Source organism: Psammomys obesus, unplaced genomic scaffold (assembly GCF_907164565.1).
Source record: "Psammomys obesus unplaced genomic scaffold, mPsaObe1.curated_primary_1811, whole genome shotgun sequence".
NCBI lineage: Eukaryota > Metazoa > Chordata > Mammalia > Rodentia > Muridae > Psammomys > Psammomys obesus.
The window spans coordinates 12,163,803-12,184,661 of NW_026592510.1; the positions used below are offsets into that span (position 1 = coordinate 12,163,803).

At 43.8% G+C, this 20,859-nt stretch overlaps 1 protein-coding gene across 2 annotated transcripts in view; it reads right to left on the reverse strand.

Annotated features, from left to right (window-relative positions):
• Dock8 (dedicator of cytokinesis 8) overlaps positions 1–20,859 on the reverse strand; it is a 160,335-nt gene that overhangs the window by 76,113 nt on the left and 63,363 nt on the right. For both annotated transcript variants that reach the window (XM_055613824.1, XM_055613823.1), the window contains exons 14-21: positions 9,734–9,851; positions 8,418–8,488; positions 7,068–7,206; positions 6,350–6,451; positions 4,795–4,890; positions 4,254–4,488; positions 2,259–2,423; positions 716–888 (exon numbers count right to left, since the gene is read on the reverse strand). In XM_055613824.1, coding sequence (XP_055469799.1) covers positions 716–888; positions 2,259–2,423; positions 4,254–4,488; positions 4,795–4,890; positions 6,350–6,451; positions 7,068–7,206; positions 8,418–8,488; positions 9,734–9,851 — 1,099 coding nt within the window. The remainder of the gene's footprint in view (positions 1–715; positions 889–2,258; positions 2,424–4,253; positions 4,489–4,794; positions 4,891–6,349; positions 6,452–7,067; positions 7,207–8,417; positions 8,489–9,733; positions 9,852–20,859) is intronic.

Genomic DNA, 20,859 nt, shown 5'->3' on the forward strand with positions numbered 1-20,859 from the left:
CTGGGAAGGACTGCAGAATAGACTGCAGAATTTCTTCATTAGGGAAAATGAAGAAATTGGAATAAAGTATAAGTTTATGTTAATGATAACTATGCATTAATATTGGTTCATAAGCTGTGACAAATGTTACCCTAACAAGGAAACTGAGTCACTGTAGCTATGTTGATAACAATTAAATTAATATTTCAAAATAGCTACAAGAAAGGACGTTAAGTGCTCCTACTATGAAGGAATGATGTATGTCTGAGTGACGGACAAGTCAGATTGCCCAGGTCTCGGCACACACTCTATACACGGACTAAACATTGTACTATATACCCAATGCGCATGTGTAACTGCTCTGTGCCAACTAAAAAACAACAGATCACAAGCACTTTGGAGGGCCTACATGAGAACTAAAAATTAAAAAAAAAAATAAAATAAGAAAGTAAAGTGTGTTAACAAAGCCACAGTTCAGCAGGAGAAAAGCTCTGTGTGCTGTCACACACAGGGGGACTTCAACCATCACACTATAACAAATACCTCAAAATAGCCAGAAAGGAGGAGGTCAGCCTTCTAACCACAAAGGAATAATGAACAGATGCTGTGCAAAATATCCTAAATACCCTGACCTGCTTAACATACAGCGTCTTTATATATCTGAATGTCATGCTGTACATCAGCTGAAAAGCAAAACCAGAGTGCCTGTGCCCTGCAGGGCTGGCCACGCCCCTACCTTTGAGGACATGATGTCCCTGACTTCCTCATCTGCTGCACAGTGTGTCCCAGCCAGGTCGGGGTTGCTGCTGCTCATCACACGGGCCTGCATCAGCTTCGAGCTCACAGCAGCAGCAGACGTGCGTCCGTACGTGTGGTATCGGGGGTCGGGGACGACGGCAGCTGGGCCACCTGTACCATGGCAGCCAGAGACATGTCAACAGACAGGACAGAGTCAGTCACGGAGCTGGACAAGGACTCAGTGAGGGAGGAGCGGGAGGGAAGTGCGCACCTACCAGATGGGCCTGGGAAGGAAGCTTCATTATCCTGCAGCTGTGCGGGGCAGGGGGCAATGCTGGGCGAAGCAGGCAGCGTGTGCGGTGGTGGGGAGTGGAGAGGACTGTGGGGGAACTTGAGACACATGCTTGGCACCAATCCGCCACCGCCACATGAACCAGACCTTAAGTTGCCAGAGTTTCTGAATTCTCAAGGAAAACTGGCAACATGAATGTTTCTGTTTGATCAATATTTGAATGATGCAATCTTGTAAGTCATAGAGGAAGGCTGTTCAAATCGAATTGTCTACTGTCATCTTTTAAGTACAGGCATATGAATTTACTTTCCCTTTCTTTTCCTTTTTTTTTTTTGAGACAGGTTTTCTCTGTGTAGCCTTGGCTCTCCTGGACTCACTTTGTAGACCAGGCTGGCCTCAAGCTCACAGAGATCTGCCTGCCTCTGCTCTTCAAGTGCTGGGATCACAGGCGTGCACCACTGCACCCAGCTTATAAGCAATATTTCAAAGTGAGTTCAAGTCTAGTTTAAAAAATGGACTGAAATGACAGATTTATGTAAAATATGACTGCAGAGACCAAAAAGGTAGCACATTTATCTGGATGTGGGTTTTTTTTTTTGTTTTGTTTTGTTTTGTTTTTTAAGACAGGGTTTCTCTGTGCAGCCTTGGCTGTCCTGGAACTCAGTCTGTAGACCAGACTGACCTTGAATTTATAGAGATCCTCCTGCCTCTGTCTCCCAAGTGCTGAGATTAAAGGTATGTGCTACCAATGCCTGGCTTAAATGTGGGATTTTTAAAAGTCTGTTGATGATACTTTTATATTATGCTACTGAGACATTATGGTTTGTTGCCTATGTAAATAATTAAGAATAGTGAAATGGACTATTATTAACTTAGCCTGGGGAAATGAGAACTTTTTTTATATAATGAAAAGTTTAAGAACTCTTGGTGGTGTCACTGCCATTGGATAGACACCATTTTCCTTACTGTTCTTCTAGACTCTTACACAGCCAGCAAATCTCCATCTTTTAAAGCAGCTCCTCAACTGAATTGTAACTTAGCAATGGAGTAAAGGATTCTGAGAAGTTGCCAACTAGGCAGACCAGGCAAGTACAACATGAAAAGAGAGAAGGAGGGAGGGTGGGAGGGAGAAACATCTAGGAACTTTTAATTTCAACACTTATATAAGTTTTACTCTGAAAAAATAAAACTGAACTTTAATTCCGTGGCGGTGGTCTGAGTGGTGCTCTGCCCACCCAGGAAGCATTACCTGACTTGGGCGCTTCCCTGTGCAGTTCAGGCAGCCGGAACACATAGTGGACATAGGAGGCCAGCAGGCAGTTCCTCCCATGCTGGTCCTTTCTCAGGTCCTTGCTGTTGTGCAGGCTATTGGCAATGGCCACCACAGCCTCGAAGGCAAACTGGGAGAAGTTTGCTGAGGAGCCAAGAGAAGAGAGAAAGGGAGGTTGACGTCTCAGGCTAGTAACAGCCTGTCCTGATCACTGACTACCTTAGCCAGGCGAAAGAAATGTTGGTGGGTGGCAGCTATGTTCCAGTCAGTTCCGGTGTTCCAGCACCACAGACATGCTCAAGCTGGCCTAGAGCTTACTGCAATCCTCCTGCTTCAGCTAGAATTATAGGTATGGCAGCACAACCCACTGTGCCTGGCTCGTGCTCCCATCTTGTCTTTTCTCCCCTGCAAACAGCAGAGTTTCCCACAACCAGGACATGTCCATACGCCACCATTCTCTAAACTCAGCTGAAAACAGGCTACATAGTGGGCTCTGCAGAGACATTATCAGCATCACCTTGAGCTTGAGCCTTAGGCCACACCCCAGACCAGCTGAACCAGAATCTGCATTTCAAAAGGATGCCCAAGGGCTGTGAAAGCTATGCCTAAATCTGTCCTCAGGAGATTCATCTTAAAAAATGTACACAGGTTATGTCATTCCCCACAGCAGGTCCATGCAAACTGCAAAATTTGTTCATTCTGAATAGGTACAGACCCTATTGGTCTGGTGCTCTGAGCCCTTCATAATCTGACTTTAGCCAACTTTGTGCCTGTTTCTGCTCAAATTCAGCTATGTCCTAGTGACGGAGCCATCAGATTGACCCATTCTGTGATCCTGACTTTGCTCATGCTGTTGTGCTTTCCTTGCTTCTTGCTACAAAATCACAGTGACCACAAAGTCACACCATCCTTTCCATGCTCAGTCTCCTGCATGAAGCCTGCAATGCCCCACAGGGATAGGAATCCAAACTATATCATTTTGTAGCTATGCCAGTTGGTAAATTTAGCCTCCTTGTGAAGGCTGGAACCATTTCCAGGGCTAGCATTATTTCTCACAATTTTCTGTGCTTCCTCATTCCCACACTGTGCCTTCCATAGTATAAGACAGAGCACAAGCGGGTTCCAAATGAATGACTACAGACTAAGTCCTTCACTGTCTTCCTGTGTGTACCTTCCTGTGTGCACATGTATACAGAGGCCAGATGCTGACATCAGATGTCTCCTTCAATTGCTCTCCACCTTAGTGTCTGGACACAGGCTTAAACCTGCCAAGTTAGGCTATGATGGCTGGCCAGTGAGCCCCACGTGCCATAAGCAGGCAACTAAATTACCGCTCCTATTTAAAAACATTTTGATGTGTGTGTGCTTACGTGACATGGTGCAAACATGGAGGTTGGGCAACATCTTATGGGAGTCAGTACTCTCCTTCTACCATATGGATCTCAAGGATCAAATTCAAGTCATTAAACAGGCTTGCACACAAGCATCTTTATTTGCTGAACCATGTCGGCAGCGCTAAGAGTCCATTTTAATCTTTCTTTCTCCCTCTTTCTCACCCCTTCTCTTCCTTCAAAACATGTTTAATGTTTACTCATTTTATTTTATTAATGCATATGAGTGTTTTGCCTACACATATGAGTGTGTATCATGTAAATTCAGTGCCTGTGGGGACAAGAGGGCATCAGATTCCTTGGAACTGGAGTTAATACATAGTTGTGAATTTTGTGAGTGCTGGGAATTGAACCTGGGCCCTTTGCAAGAACAACAAATGCTTTTTAACCACTCTAGCCCTTCTTCCTTTTTTCCATAAACATGTAAGGAGCCTGACAAAACAGTACGGGACCTGACTGCATGTCAAATGTTACAAAGGTTCCTCACAGCATTAATGGGTTTGTGGAAAGCCGTGACTCATTAGGCAAAGTACATCTGCCTGCCTGGTCTAGCCATGCCTCCTCCCAGCCCACAGGCCTCTACCTGTTTGGCCAGCAATGACCATGGGCTGCACAGAAAGCTGGAAAAGCTTGTCCAGCACCAGGTGGAGGAAGAGCACAAGGGGTTCCAGGCGGGAGGAGCTCAGGCAGATGATGCTGAGTTTCAGCTCGTGCTCCAGCGCGCTCTCTGAGATCTTCTGGTCCAGCACACGGATGGGGAAGGTCACCTGGCTCTCCAGGGAGTGGCAAAGCGTGAAGAACTTCTCCAGGTGGTTGTCCTGGGAAGGCAGAAGACAATCATGAGGTGCTAGCCTTTCAACATACATCCAGGAGCTTGGTGCAATCTTTTGGCCAGTGCTTTGGATTAGAAATCTAAGTTCCAGATGCTTCCAGCAAGGGGAAAGGACTCGTTGTAGAATGTGGTGTACAAAATAGGACTTTTTAATAACTATTAACCAAAGAAAAAATAGATCAGTCTCCGACTCATGCTGTAGGAAGAGTTGGTGTATTAGATATCACACGGACAAGAAATGGGGCTAAGCAGATGAATGACCCAGACAGGGGCAGGCCTTGGCATTCCTCACCTGGGTGTGAACAGAAGAAACTGCTTGCACTTCAATATTAAAGACCCCCTTATGGCCCTCAGCCCACTTAATAGGAGGATTCTGCAAAGGGACTTTCTGTGTTAAAGAGAGAGAAATAAAAAAGATTAGCAATTCGATTTCCCTTTCCAACTGTTAAAGCAACTTGTTTGTTACATCAAGGCTCTACAAATGGAGAACTTCCATAGCTAGACTTTCAAGTCAGAGGCCTTTGGTTCAAGCTCAGATCCTACACCAAACTAGTTATTTTCACACTGAGAAGTCAATCATACTCTTTGGGCTTTAGCATTTGTCCAAATGCTAGGAGAATTAGCTGGGTAACCTGTATGTAGCCTCTTCTTCAACGCTGATCTTTAATGCTAGGAATGTAATCAAGTGATCCTCCCATTAAAGAGGTACGTCAGGACAGAGACTGGAGGTTTGCATGGATTTGAATGCCAGAAATGACTTCCTTTTTAGCAAGGTGCTTCCTAGTGGTAGTCCTGCCTGGCTCCTGCTTGTTCATTATGCTTCTTCCATTTCATTTACCACCAATACCTACTTTCTTAGGCCTCAGAGATAACTCCTTGCCTTAAGCTCCCATTGGTATTATGTTTCTCTAGAGAGGTCAGCAGTGCTGGAGCAAAGAGGGCCAGCCTGTGTTTTGTGCCTCTTTCATCATGATGGTTGGAAGCATGCTATGCTTGCAAGGACAGGACAAGGAGGTGGCAGAAGATGGGGACCCATGGAACTCTCTGAAAGGCACAGACTGGATCCCAAGCTTACAGCGCTCTATCTGATCCTGGTGGGGTACAGGAAAGGTGGTCACTGAATGGATAAAAAAAAATGATATTCAAGATTATGTTAAAATTTTAAGGTCTACTAATGGTATTATGATAGCTAGAAAAAAGTCAGATTTTCAAGATACATGATAAAATATTTATGAGTAAGATGATTTGCTTAAGAATAATACTCATTGATGGGAACCTCTACTAAAAGGTTGGGGAAATGTGACAGTGGGCTGAGAGTCATGGGACTATCTCTAGACTGGAGTATTGCTACAGGCTGTAAAAGCAAGAGGAGCGGCGGGACAGGAAGGGTGGCATCTGGCATCGGCATCTTTACAGGGCATCCACAGGCTGTGACCAGCAGCCCACAAGAAGAACTGCTGATTCAGGAACATTCTGACTGGGAACATTCTGAAAGGATTCCTGACAGGAACAGTGTCTATCACAAGTGGGCTCAACGTGTCTCCTCATCTACAGAACACTGCACAGGCAGACGATTCAAGGCAGCATTGCCTCCGGTCCACATTGCACCCACGGAACATTCTGATGTGGTGACATCTAAATGAGTAGGATTTCTTTCACTGCCAGATAGCCTTCCTGTCAGAACAATGTGCTCTCTGAAAACACAGGGTGCTTGGAGATGACAACCCTGGAGAACCCAGCAAGCAACCTCAGACCTCAGACACATCCTTGGGAATGGGAAGTGGGTGTGGGAAAGGGATCCTAGACCACAGCTGGACAGGAAGCAGCTGCCACACAGCACTGGTTACCTCAGCAGAATGTATGGAGTAGTTGGGTGGCAGTTTTTCCAAGGCAACTGGTAGACAATAGGATCCGGTTTGAAGACGTTCATTTAAGAGGATCGGCAGCCACTGAAACAGATGATGCCAAGAGCGAAGTGGGTTTTATAGCTGCACAGAACTCTGGCGATTTATCTAGCTCACAGCTATCAGACTAAACTAAACAGTGATTAGATATTGACCAAGTCTCCTTCTGGCAGCAGTTTCAGTCCAGTTCTTTGCATTGTAAATTCCCTGAGAGTTCCTGAAATGGTAATGTCAATGATTTGTTGCTTTCTGGGCCCAAGTAGTAGCATTTTTTTTCTATATGGCCAGTGTTGGCTCCTGTCTGAATATCCATGTTCATTTTACCTTTCATGTTTTTTTAAAAAAAAAAAACTTTTGTTCCCTGAAGAGCTAATTCTACATGTGAAGCACTTATATCAAATATGGAAATAACACATATTACAATGCTTTTATTCTTAGATAAATGAATATTCTTTAAAGATTTACCGCCCACCAGCTTTTCATCCGAGGAACCTGTCGTTCTCTAAGTAAAGCCATTTCTACTCTCTGCTATGATCTGGACTAGCACATTCTGCAACTCCTGACAGGAGAAAAGCAAGTGAGCAAACTGGAGACACTCTCTGCAGGGACCTTGGCTCCAACAGCAACTGCAGGGGGAGGCGGCAAGTTGAAAGCAACTCACCGAGTACCCCAGAAGGCTCTCTCCTGAGGCGCCTTGCTTCTGCTGACAGCTGATATGATAGAAGGTGAAGAGGAGATGGTGATTTACTGTGAGCTTGGCAGGGAGCTTAATTTTCACTTCTTCGTAAAAGTCAGGAGACCTGTATCAAAAGCACATTGTACACAAATCATGTTCAGCCGAAGGATGACTCCCTGGGTATGAGGCAGAGCACCCCCTGACCCTTTGCTCCCATGTGTCTGCATGCTGTGGGGCTTTTCATTTCACATTATCCTGCTCCTCAGCTGCAAAGCCTTGAAGCCAAGCTGACACTGTGAGAGGCATTCCACCTACATAAAAAATGGTTACAGTCAGAAGGCTCTGTTAGAGAGAAAGGGCTTTCCCTACATGATGGAAAAATGCAACTTAATCGGAAAAGAGGATGAGCTTGAGAGTACTGCTATGACCTCTTTTCCCTTCTCAGTCCCACAAACAGGCCTGCATGTGGCTGTCCTCATCAAGGGGCTATGCTGAGGCTACACAACATTATCCATTTAGTCCCCATGACACGTGACACATGAACACCTGACTGTGTTCACGTGAGGCCCCTAAAGGAGTTTGATTATCATGGCAGGGTGAAACCCTACCTGATAGCACAGAGATGTCAATCCTCCACCTGTGAAGTGTGAATGAGCTTAGACAGTCTCATGACTCCCTTTACTGACATAATTGAATATACCATCTTTGCTTTGTTTGGCTTAAAGTAGGTAAGAGGGGAGATGACAAGATGACCAAAGAGAGATGGCTTTTGTTTCTGGCCCTCTTTGGATCTCACACCAAGTAAGAAAATACTCGTCTTTATTTAACACTATCTAAATCTCTCTATCATCATTTTTGACATAATCAAATTGGATTCTTGAAGATATTTTTCTCCCCAAAGCCTCAGTTGTTTACAAATATTGTGCATTGCCAACACAGAATTAAAGAATGGGCATAAACTCCTCTGGCCTTCAGTCACCATGTTATGAAACTATTGGGGAAAGCACCCACAGAGTTAAAAACCAAAAACCTAGCTGGGCAGTAGTGGTACATGTATACCTTTAATTCCAGCACTCAGGAGGACAATGCAGGTGCATCACTATGAGTTCAAGGCCAGCCAGGTCTACAGAGAAAGTTCCAGGACAGCCAGAACTATTTATTCAGACAAACCATGTCTTGAAAAACCAAAACCAAAAAACAAACAAATGAACAAACAAACAAAAAAAAGCCCAAAACCAAACCAAAACAAAACAAAAACAAAAACAAAAACAACCTAAAACCTAGGAGACATTGAAATGGTTGTAGTGTATGTTTAAAACTCTGAGATATACTCACTTATTATGGTATGTAATCGCTGTGTACACTTCCTGTAGAAATTCAGGTCCACTGGACTTCCCAAAGATGACCTGTTTTTCAATGTGGAAGGAACCAAGTTAAGAGTGATTTTGACTCCACCAAATCCTCTGCCATCGCATCAACAGGACACACTTCTCTCCCCGAGCTGTAGCTTATAAGTTAAGATTAAGCCCCACAATTGGCCCAACTATACAAACCAGAAGTGGGCTAATGAGTAAACTGAGCCTTCAAGGTACTAACGAATGACCGAGGGCAACAGGCTTGTGAGACTGAAAAACCAGGGGTGGCTTTACTGCCTTGGTGCATGGATACACATGACAGTGTCATGTTCATGAGTCCCTAGTGAGACCCTAGGATCTTCTCCTACCACAGTTGCAAGAGTGCATCAGGGAACAGGTGAAAGAGAGGGATGACTTTTTAGAGAGTAGATATATAGGGAAAGACGCGCTAGGAAGAAATTACTTCCAGCAGAAAAGGGCACAAGGGGAAAAGCCCAAACCTCTACCTCCCTCCACTTTGTGCTTAAGCATGTCTACCCCAACCCCACCCCTCCATGCATTTCAGGGGATCAAATCTAGGACTTCCATACATGCTAAACAAGTGTTCTATCAGTAGCTACAACTCCAGGCGAATATTAGCTGAATTCCAGGACTTGTGTAAATAGTAACAGCTAACCAACCATGTCAATTACATACACATTTTCTGGCATTACGGGCTTCTTAGATAATACTATTTTAGTCTGTTAGTATTAGTTTACGTTTTGCCTCAGGATAAACATCCATTTCTAAAGGGTTTTGAGCTGCTGTGTGTTTATTATCACTTGGCACTGCTTCAGATTTGTTCTAAATGGTCTCACATTCACCTGAGTGTATACATGGAAGAAATTAGCCAAACAGTGGGCACTGAGTCACCCTCCAACTTTGCAGAATACTAGAAAGGCATGGTTCCACGGGCAATGTGGAGAGACCCTACAACACCTTTCAGTCCTTTAAAATGATCTTCAGCTCCAAGGTGTCATATCTCACAATGTGGGAGAGAGACTATAGACTGACGCTGTTCCCCCACCATCATCCTGGTGACAATACTGGACTGGCCAGAAAGGCCCTGCGTGCGTTAGAGCGGGCTCTGCTGGCATGGAGTATGCTGTGCCTCACTGGTAAAGCACTGGTCTAACATCATCAGGAGACCTTGGGTGAGTGGTGGACATATTCTGTATACTGAAGAACTTTAGATTTCATCCCTGTGACCCGGGAGCACAGCTCACCGACTGGAGGCAAATACTGCCCTCTCCTTACCGGCATAGCATTGCTGGGGTCTTCTCCACACATAAACTGGATCTTTATGGTAATATTCCGCGCAGATGCTAGTTTGTTAGCAAAATTCAGCCTCTGGGGGTATACATACAGAAGGTTTCTGGAAAAGAGAAAAGCCAATAATCAATGTCTGGAGCCCACTTCTGTTTCTGTTTAAGGCCAGAAGTTGTTTCCGGAGATGATGGCAGATCCATGAGACGCCAACATGGTACACCATGGCCAGGGCCACAGGGGCAGTGATGATGCAGCTCAGCAGCCATAATTCAGACCTCAGGCTCAGGTGGTGCTCTGTGAGCAGGGCACTCTGGGGACAGAGGGTTCTATCCGTGGCTGTGACGAGCACATGAACCTCGAGTTAGTAGATGCAGAAGACAATCATTCAAGAAAGTGACAGGGTTGGGTCACACTAAAGGGATGTAATGCTACGCTGTTATAAAGTTAGTCTCCAGCTGAAAAATGACTGATGAAGTGAGGAGTCACGTGGAAGGTGACGCAGCTGTGTTCTTTTCCAAGTGTCTTCTCCTGGGAGTACAGTTCTGCAACATATATCCATATTACCGTGATGACCCTTATGTTATCATGAGAATGCAACCAACGCCATCAGATGGTCTCTGTTAACATTTTTAAATGGGTGTGTGTGGAGAAATGGCTCAGTGGTTAAGAGCTAAGCTTTAATCATAACCATGAAGAACAGAGCTTGGATCCCAGTAGTCAGGCAAGAAGCCAGGCATCTGGAGAATGCTTGCAACTTCATGTCTGAGGCAGAGGCAGAGAAAAGAGGCTCTCTGGAGCTTCCTGGCTTCCAGCCCAGCAGAGACCTGAGCTCTCAGTTCAGGAATCGACCTTGCCTCAGCTGAATAGGTGGAGAGGGTTGGGGGATACCCAGCATCGTCTTCTTCATCTTCATCTCAGTAAGCATGTACTTATACCAACACGTACACACACATACACACACACACACACACACACACACACACACACACACACACACACTAACTGACTATCTGAGTAAATAAATAACTTTCTTTATAGAGTTAGTATATTTCTCATTCTTAGTTCATATAGTTATATTAAATTATTAAAGTTATCAACTGGGTCTGCATTCAAATGTAAAGTATGTTTCACTAGAAGAGAATGAATTCAGCAGTCAAGTGTGAGGCAAATGAACAGCTGATGTGACCGACTTCTGATGGACCATGCAGAGCACTTCAAGGAAGTCACTTCGGATCAGATAAAAAGAGAGAGCCATGTTACAAATCTAATCCCTATGAACCACTAGGGACAGGCAAGTTCATGTTCAGAATCCCTGTCCTGGCCTGGAAAGAGGACTGGATGGGATTTCTCAGTGTTTTGAAATGTGTCAATCTTCTGGGCTAAGTAGATACCCCATTAGAGAGGGCAGATTTGGGAACTAGGCCTATCCCCATGCCCCACTTCAGAATAAATTTGGAATTTTTATTTTGTAATATATTTCATTGGCAGCCAATCAATAATGAAAACAAAAACACTTCACAGACTAACATCCAACCTCACTTAGTTTTCTATAAGTATTAAGGCGGAGTCCATTAGCTTTGAGGTAGCTGAAAGCTGTCTCCTAAGTTTATATTCTCCAGTCTCTTCTACACCGTCTACCCAGCGTCAGGTAGTTTTTAGAGGTAACTGGGGAAGCGAAGGTGGCGGGGTAGCCAAATGCTGCTGGGGAAGCTTGGGGCAAAATGAGAGAAACGGGCTGCTGTGTACTCTGATGCTTTGTGCCGGTGGCTCTCAGCCTTCCTACTGCCGGGGCCCTTTCATACGGTTCCTCATGCTGTGGTAACCTCTGACCACGAAGTTATTTTCATTGCTACTTCATAACTGTAATTTTGCTACTGTTATGAGTAGCAATGTAAATAGCTATTTTTTCCATGGTCTAAAGCGACCCCTGGGAAAAGCTGTTCAACCCCAAAGGGGTTGTGACCCACAGGTTGAGAAACGCTGCCTTAGAAGGACAAGGACTCTACTCCTCTCCCCAAATGTTTAAACCTCAGAATTCATTTTATTTGGCTGATCATCTCTGTATATTTCAGGACTTTGTCGCTCTAAGAAATCACTTGGGGAGACAGTGAAACAAACAGATCTGGCTACAGAAGAGCATGTAGCATCCAGGAAGAAATCACAGCACAAGGATTCTACCGGGCTGGGTGTAGGAGTGTAACATCCATGATTCAAGAGCTCAGGAGCTACAGGCAAGAGGCTCATCGTAAGTCCGAGGCCAGCTTGATCTACATAAGGCAGCCAGGAATGCATAACACAGTTCTGCCTCAAAAATAACCACAAAACCCCAATAGACAAACCAAAACAAAACCCAAGGATATTCTATTCAAATATCTTGTAGTAAGGAATGCTTTCAGGTAATTCAAGAGGAAAACCAATATTTGGAACTCCCAAGAACTCTGATTGTTGCTTTGTGAGTTCAAAGGTCATAGGGGCAAGTACACAGCATTCCTGTGCTTTGTGGACCCTTGCCTCTCTAAACTGGGGGCTCACTGGAGACAGGATGGGGGTGATTGCCTAGGAGCTGACAGAGTGGCACAGTCCTCCTAGGCCACTCCACCCTCACACAATAGTATCACCACCTTGACTCCGAGGCAGCTGGCACGCCCCTGGATTTTCGGCCTTTGCTTTAAGCTGTCCTCTACCCTGCCCTCTTGTTGACTCCTACTCTTGTCAGCACTACTTCTCCTATTCAAGTGAAAAGGAATGTAAGGCAATAGTCTGAACTTCACTCAATGGCAGAATACTTAACGAGCTTCAAATATTGACGTATAGACAGCCTACCCAGGGACGTAGCTGATGGGTCACAGCACAACAAAAGGATTGGCACAGAATCTGGGGGTATTCAGGTTGGAGGTACTGAGCGCGAGCCAATGCTTTTTAAGATGAGACAATCACAGCTTTGTGAGAAGAGGTGAGTTGACTCTGTGAGTCAGCCATGGAGCGGCAGAAGACCCAACATCTCCTGTGTCTTCTCGACCCTCTGCTGTCTCAGCGGTACCTACCAATCCCATTCGCCGGTCAGAGTAAATCTGATACAGCTGAGATACAGGTGCCATCAAGAGTGGACACTGAGACGCTGGGCATGGTGGCAGGGCATGCCTGTAATCCCAGCACTCTGGGAGGCAGAGGAAAGCAGCTCTCTCTGTGTCTGAGGCCAGCATGGTCTACAAAGCAAGTCCAGGACAGCCAAAGGTTTAAAAACAGTGGACACTGATATATTAATGTAGTGAAGACAGTTTACATTAGTGCCACAAGATGAGTGTGTGTGTGCAAACATCGGTAAGAGTGCATAAACATGCCTCTTTTAGGGAGTACATACACCTCTGCCCATTGCTCTTTCTTTTTTTTTTAATTTAATTTTTTTTATTATTAGTTACATTTTATTAACTCTGTATCCCAGCTGTATCCCACTCCCTCATTCCCTCCCAATCCCACCCTCCCTCCCTCATCTCCTCCCTGCCCCTTTCCAAGTCCACTGATTGGGGAGGACCTCCTCCCCTTTCATCTGACCCTGTTTTATCAGGTATCTTCAGGACTGGCTGCAAAGTCCTCCTCTGTGGCCTAGCAGGGCTGCTCCTCCCTTGGGGGGTGGGGAAGTCAAAGAGCCTGCCATTGAGTTCCTGTCAGAAATAGTCCCTGTTTCCCTTACTATGGGAAACCAATTGGTTACTGAGCTACCACGGGCTACATCTGAGCAGGGGTTCTAGGTTACATCTATACATGGTGCCACAAGATGTGTACGTGTGTGCAAACATCAGTAAGAGTGCATAAACATGCCTCTTTTAGGGAGCATATGCACCTCTGCCCATTGCTCTTTCTTGTTCATCTTCACTGCAACCATTTCAATAAGAGGGATAATACTTACTGAGCAGCAGGTACAGGATACCCTAAAAAGAGTTAATGCTGGAGCCAGAGAGCAGAGATTGAACTCCATCTCTGCTTCCTCTACCTGTACGGCTTTGGAAGACTTTGTTTCTGGAGGTTTTCGAAAACCTCAAGGGGACTAATACATGCATCGACCTATAGACTTCGGTGAGCATATAAACTCAGCGTAATGGAGGAGGGACAGGAGGCCTGCTGCAAGTTCCAGGCCAACCTAAGCTACACAGCATGAGAGCCTATCTGAAACAGCCAAAGGTGGGGGGGAGAGAAAAGAATAGAAAGGAAAAGAAAGAACTTAATTAATAATGGCTATTAGACTGACAGTTTCTTCCACACAGCCCACAGGCCAGATGTGCATTCCCTACTCCGTCCTCACCCGCTCCACTCCAGACTACCTTCATTTCTCATCTGGAGCACACAAGTTCCTTCTTTCATTCTTTTAAAAAAAAATGACTTATTTTTTTGTGTGTGGGCGTTCAATCTACACATATGTCTGTGCATTGCATGTGTGCTTGGTGCAGGCATCAGCCAGGAGGGTGTTAGACATCCTGGCATTGGAGGTAGAGATGCTTGTGAGCTGTCATGTGGGTACCGACAGTCGAACGTTGGTCCTCTGGAAGAGCATCCAGTGCCCTTAACCACCGAGGCAGTTCTTTCTCAAGTCACTTTTGCTTCTGTCCCACCCCACCCCCATAACTAACTACTACTTATATAGTCCCAAGAAGCAGCTTTGAAAAATATAAACGGCTTATGTCAGATCCCTCCCTACAATGGCTTCCCAAATTTTTACTGTGGGTCTTACCTGACTGGTTCTTTTCTTTCTCTCTTTCTTTCTAGATTTATTTATGTGTGACTGTTTTGCCTATTTGTGTGTGTGCATTAGGTGCATGCCATTGTTCTTGGAGGTCACAAGAGGGCGTCAGATTCCCTGAAATGAGTTATGGATGGTTGTGAGCCAGTATTTGAGCACTAGCACCAAACCTGGAAGCTCTGCAAGGCCAACAAGTGTTGTATGTTTGTTTGTTTTTCAGACATGGCCCAGGCCTGGCAGTCTTGGAACTATACAGACCAGACTGGCTTTGAATTAGAGACCATCCCACCTCTGCCTCCCAAGTGCTGAGATTCATGGCTTCTACCACCATGCCTGGAACAACAAGAACTCTTAACCTCTGAGCAAATTCTCTAGTCCCTATGACCTGTTTATTTTTTCTCACACTTTCTCTGACTTTATTTCTCATTGTTTTGTTTGTTGTTTGTTTTTGCTTAGTACTCAAATGTATTCCTGACCTACTGCCTTCTCTCCAGTTGTTGCCACAGCTTTCCTCAGCTCTCAGAACACTAGGGATTCAGATTATATGGCATGGCCTCCCAGTTTTCTCCTGACATCTTATCTAATTGATCTACCCCCTACCCCCGAATCTCTCTCATACACAAATACAGGTTTATGTTAAAGTCACATCATTCTATCTACACATGATTATGAAAATAATATATGACTATGAATGTATTATGTGCACAGGTTTTCTGAAAAGTGGAGAAAAGTATTTAATACTAAAGTATTCTGTTTTAGAAGTAAACAACAACCATTCATTATACCTGTGTGACAAAAACTATGGTGAAAACGTTAGCGTATTTCCATTTAGTCTTTTCCCTCATACATTAAATATTTTTTATCATACTGCATACACAGCTTCATCATGTTTTAGTGTCTAATACTGTTCAATTATAACCATTCTCTACTGTCATTAGATGTTCTTCATAATCGTGGTTTTACTGGCTGGGCACTATCCCATAAAATGAATGTGCTGTCGTTTGTAATAGTCCCCAAAGGTACATTTACATTATTCCCTCCCTCTTATTGATTATAGAACTGTGATGAACACTTTATATCTCGATCCTTTGCAAGGCAGTAGACTTTTGTAAGAATTCTTTTAAACCCTGGAATGCCCCGGTTTTCATCTCTGGATTAATTGATAGGCACCGATTATCCTTTAATGCTGGGCTTGGAGGAATAATGAGGCAGAGCTTGAAAAATGCTTTGAAGTGCTACATGAAGAGCATGTAAATCACGCTAGCAGTGGCCCGCTGGACTGGACAGTCTGGTTTGCTGTTCCCGCTCTTGTCTTGGCCACTGCTCCTACATCTCAACACCAGTCAACTGCTTTTCACAGTGCTCATGCAGGGGTTGCTGGACCTTTTGTTCAAGTGTCACCAGCATGGCTGCTCAATGTTCTGCCTGTGCTGTCTACACACACACAGCTGAAGGAAAGTTTTAGAGAATTTAGTTCAATATCCCTTTTTATAGATCATGAAACTGACTCCCAGAAAAATAGAATGTCTTTGCCTGAAACGATTTCAAGAAGATCCTTTTCCTAAGGACCACCATATTTCTTACTGACGATAATGCTAAATATATATTTGGTAGATTACCGTCTCTTATAGAATGAACACAAGAGAACAATAATATTTTCTTCTGAGAGGGAAGATCCCCATATTTGATAAACTAGTACCAACCAGGGGAAAATTGTAAGAATCACATTATTCAAGAACTCCATACTGTAAACAGGAATCCCTTATATGATGGATGAAGCTGTTTTGACAGGTTCTGTAATAACTAGAGGTCTCATGTATGTGCAAGACACCCAAGCATAATTGTATTTTTCTCCAAATGCTGTCAGCGAGATGTTCTTCACTCAGATGCATCACAGCTTAGAGAAGGAGAAAGCTGGATGTTATTCCTCCAGAGAGCTTTTGAGGACCATTCAGATGGCTTCTTTTGATTAGCAGCTCTACAGGTTACTAATTCTTCCCACAGATTCAGCAATATGCCATTTATGCACCTATGTATGTGTGTTCAGCATCTCGCAGTGTGTGGATGTCAGCCCTCAAGCCTTACACATGCAAACAAGCACGCTAGCACTAAGCTTTATCCCCTGCCCTCAGCTTAGTTTAAAATGGACTCAAGCTTGGGCTTAACTGTGGAACCACGGCCATTCACAGAGCAAACTGTGGCTTGAATTCTCTTTTCTTACCATCTTGGTACTGTCGTCTAATTCGTTTGTGGAAGATAGATTAGCCCAAAGGAACATTTGAAGCCACAGTGCAAAAACACATTAGTTTGATTTTTCCTGAGTTTAGCCTATCCCTTATCTAGAAGCTCAAGGAAACTGAAAAACTCTAGTCCTTTTCTCCAAGACAACACCCACACGCTTTCTAGGGGCTCCTACTGCTTGGCTAGGAGCAAGGAGCAAGCGAGCTATAACAGAAAGCATGCCTGTCGCTGTACGAACGACTAGACATTTTAAATGACTCTGTAGCTGAACTTCAAGAACACACCATCAGGAGAGGAAGAAAAAGCAGAGCATCCTAAAAGCCAGGCAGGCCCAACAGTGGAATAAACCCTCTGTCATAGAGAGGCAAGCTCCAGGATGAGGCGGATGTAAGGGTGAGGTCCATGGAGGATGTTTATGAGCCAATGATGTTACTGAAACAGAAGCTGAGGATGATGAACTCATCGGCGCTAATGAGCTTTCTGTGACAAAGGTGACAGATGATGTCACAGTGAACAGCTTATTACTGATCAGGTCAGCGGAATGGAAAACATGCTGTAGGGAGGAAACTGGAGATACTTCTCTCGTGGCAAAAGCCTGGTTAGTAGGAGTGGAGGTGCAAATGAACCCTTCCTGATGCAATGCTCCCATCTCTCCCACTCCAGGATCCAGGCTTCCTAGACTAGGTTTTGAATAAAATATATTTGTGTTTCTTACTTCTGCACTTGTCATGGTATGTAAGGAAGGCCAATCAGCCAGGCCGGAGCCAGAGCCCAGCCTCTGGACTCAGGACACTTTAGCACAGGCTTAGCCATCCCAAAGAGAAATGCCATCAACTGTCATTGTTCACAAGCAATCCTAGATCCCTTTGTTTCTCTTTGAAAGTGGGTCTGAGGTGAGCCAAAGGCTTATTTTCCATAGATCATGTTCAGTGAAAACTCAGAATATAATTTTTTTTTAAAAATCTCTGACAGGGCTAAAAATGGCAAAACTTGAGTACCTGCAAAAGTAGAGGTTGGAAAAGACTATAGGAAATGAGGAAAGGTAGACTTGATTTTGAAATGGAATTGGTGCCAATTTTAGTTATTTCTGCCATTTCAATATACAGCCTGCAATGAAGTAATGCTATTTAAACACTTTTTTTTTTTTAAGTAGAAAAGTAAGTGTTGATTTTCTATAGTGTGGGCTGTCTTCTGAGTACTGGTTCTGCTGATAAGTTATGCTGCTTTTGTAACATAACAAAATGGATTCTAAGTTCATTTCCTGACCTGTAACTAAAAAAGGCTGAGGTCAATTGTCAGGTGCAAGGGTGTCTGAGCACTGCTCTGAACACAGTGACATACTCAAATCTAGAAGATTTCAGCAAAACTGCAAGCCACAGCGAGCAGATGTTAAGATACAAACCCTACAGAGCTGTAAGATTTGGGGACCAGATCAAACTCTCTGGATTCCTCTCTCCACTTCTTAATTTATCTAGCTTCTGTATCTCTCTTGATTTCTCGACACCTTTAATTTGCAGGTGTATCTCTCCCTGCCTCTTCCTGACTGGCCATCTCCGTGTTTTTCTGATTACCACCTGTCACTCTGTCACTGCTTCTGTGACAATCTGAGATGTTCCTTTTAAGGTGATCTCTCGCCATCAGCTCCATCTATCATTGAAACCTGTTTCTTAACACACACACACCCATTTTTTGAGACAGGGTTTCTCTGTGTAGCCCTGTCTGTCATGGAACTCACTCTGTAGACCAGGTTGGCCTCTAACTCAAAGATCCATCTACTTCTGCCTCCCAAGTACAGGGGCAGAGAATGAGGGAAGAGGGAACTAAAGGCATGCACCACCACTGCTGGCTTGAAACCTGTTTCTTAGCAGTTTGCAAGCTCTTCTTTCCCACCCCAAGCTGGCACTGGGTTGGGGACAGGTCCATTTTATCTCTCAGGATGACAGGCACATTTAGAGTTTCATAAAAATATCAAAGGACCCCCTCCATCACTAGAACTAATGTAATGGAAGGTAAAATCCCAAAACCAAAACTAATAAAGTAAATATTTATTTTATGCGAAATTCAAAAATTTTGTTAATTAATGGCAATACTATTAAGTTTACTCTGCAGGCAAGACCAAAAAATTCCCTAATTTATAGGTTTCTATAAGGTTATATATAAAGCATATTCAATAAATGAGGAAGTAGGTGCATTTAAACATGTATTGAGTAACACCTGCTCAGGTGCCTAGGGGAAATATTAAGCCTTGGATATGAATTTTAGATGCTGGGGACAGAAAAATACACCAAAAAGTTGGTTTTTCTAACCTGAAAGTAGAACTGCCATATGACATAGCTTTACTACTTGAGCATACATACACCTAAAGTCTCTATTACCTACTAAAGAGATGCTTGTTCATCTGTGTTCACTACAGCCCTTTTCACAATGGCAAGAAAATAGAACGAACACAGATGTCTGTCAACAGATGAATAGTTCATGGAAATGTGCTATATATGCAGAATGAAATCTCATTCAACTGTAAAATATGCTGTGAAATCTTCAGGAAAATAGACAAACTGAAATATATTAAGTGACGTATCCTAGACACAGAAGGACACACACTAAATTCTCTCTTATGTGGATCTTCCCTTCTAATTCATATGTTCATGCTTATGTTAGAGTGGATGTGAACAGAGGGAACCCTTAGAGATGGCTGGGTAACAGAACCCACCTGATTTAAAAGTGGAGTGGGGTGTATGAGGTGGAAGGGCTTGAGCAAGGACACAAAGACTGGAGGGAGAATCAGCAAAAATTATGTATGAAAACACTATAAAATAGCCTGCTTCTTTGGAAGCGAATAAGCCAACAGGTAAGTAAAATAATTTAAAAAATGAACAAAGAAATGTAAAATCCATCTAGGAATCATTTAGTAGACTCATCCAGCCCCACTTAATCCCTCACCTTTGGTAAAAGAATACTCACTTTCTTAGTGTTTTGGCTCTTCTCTGTCTACTGAGAGAGAATACATTTCTTTTCTTAAGGTAAAAAAGAAGACATTGTGTTTGTTTGTTTTTCTGTCTTATTAGCCTTCTTTCTCCCTGAGCCACACGTGTTTTAAAGCAACCTGGTGATATGCCATGCATCAAAGCAGGTCTGTACTGGATTCTCCTGGTCTGATATCGCCAGAAGAGCCTCACACAGGAAATCCCTCTGCTTTCTCAAAGCAGTAGCCCTGTGGCCATTTCAGAGTTATTTCTTTATCTTTAGCTTTAAAGCTTTAGCTTTAAAACTCCCCATCTTTCGACATTTTTTTTTTTCACAGCCAAAGTCAAAGACATGAGGAGCTGCCGCAGTGGGAATGCAGGTGAGCCAGCGGCCGCTACTAGAAGCTCTGCTGCAAACAGAAAAGAGGTGCCTCTTCAGGAGCCAGAGAGCAAGACTGATTCCAGCAGCTGCTCAAATGTCTATTCACGTCAGCATCTGTGGTTATCTGATGGCTTTTATGCACGTATTCAAAGGAAAGTGGCAATCCAGATATATTATTTAAGCCAGGCAAATAGCCTGAGAAGTGATTTTGGTTTGCCATTCATATTTCACTTCCAGGAAAATCTATTTTGGACGTATTAAGAGTAGCTGACGTTATCTCACATTTACTGTGTACGGGTACTGCCCCTCAGCGTCAGGCAGAAACTTTGAGGTTTTAAATACACAAAGACCAAAGTATAATTGGAAATCTCAGAACTCAGCCCTGGTTTTGGTTTTTGACAGCGCTCTTCCAGGTAGCCCTCATTGGCCTTTGCGGACAGGTGTTGTCAGGCCCTGCTTTCAGAGCTCAGTATGTTATGTGTTATGGGATTACATAGGAAACCTACAAACCAAACATGTTTGTATATTTTAAATTTTTTTAATTTAAAAAGATACATCTAATCAATTAGTCATGGTTTCTTATGCTGAGGCTGGGCACATAGCTCAGTGGTAGATAGTATGTTTAGCAGCAGCAGGCCTTGACTTCCAACCCCAGCATCAAAAATAAAACAAATGAAAAGGATATTATCTTACTACACTGTCAGAATTCATGCCTCCCCCACTGCAGTTCTGTTTATGTGGATTTGCACTCACAAGTTTGTTCATCTGCCTCACTCACCCACATCCACTCTTC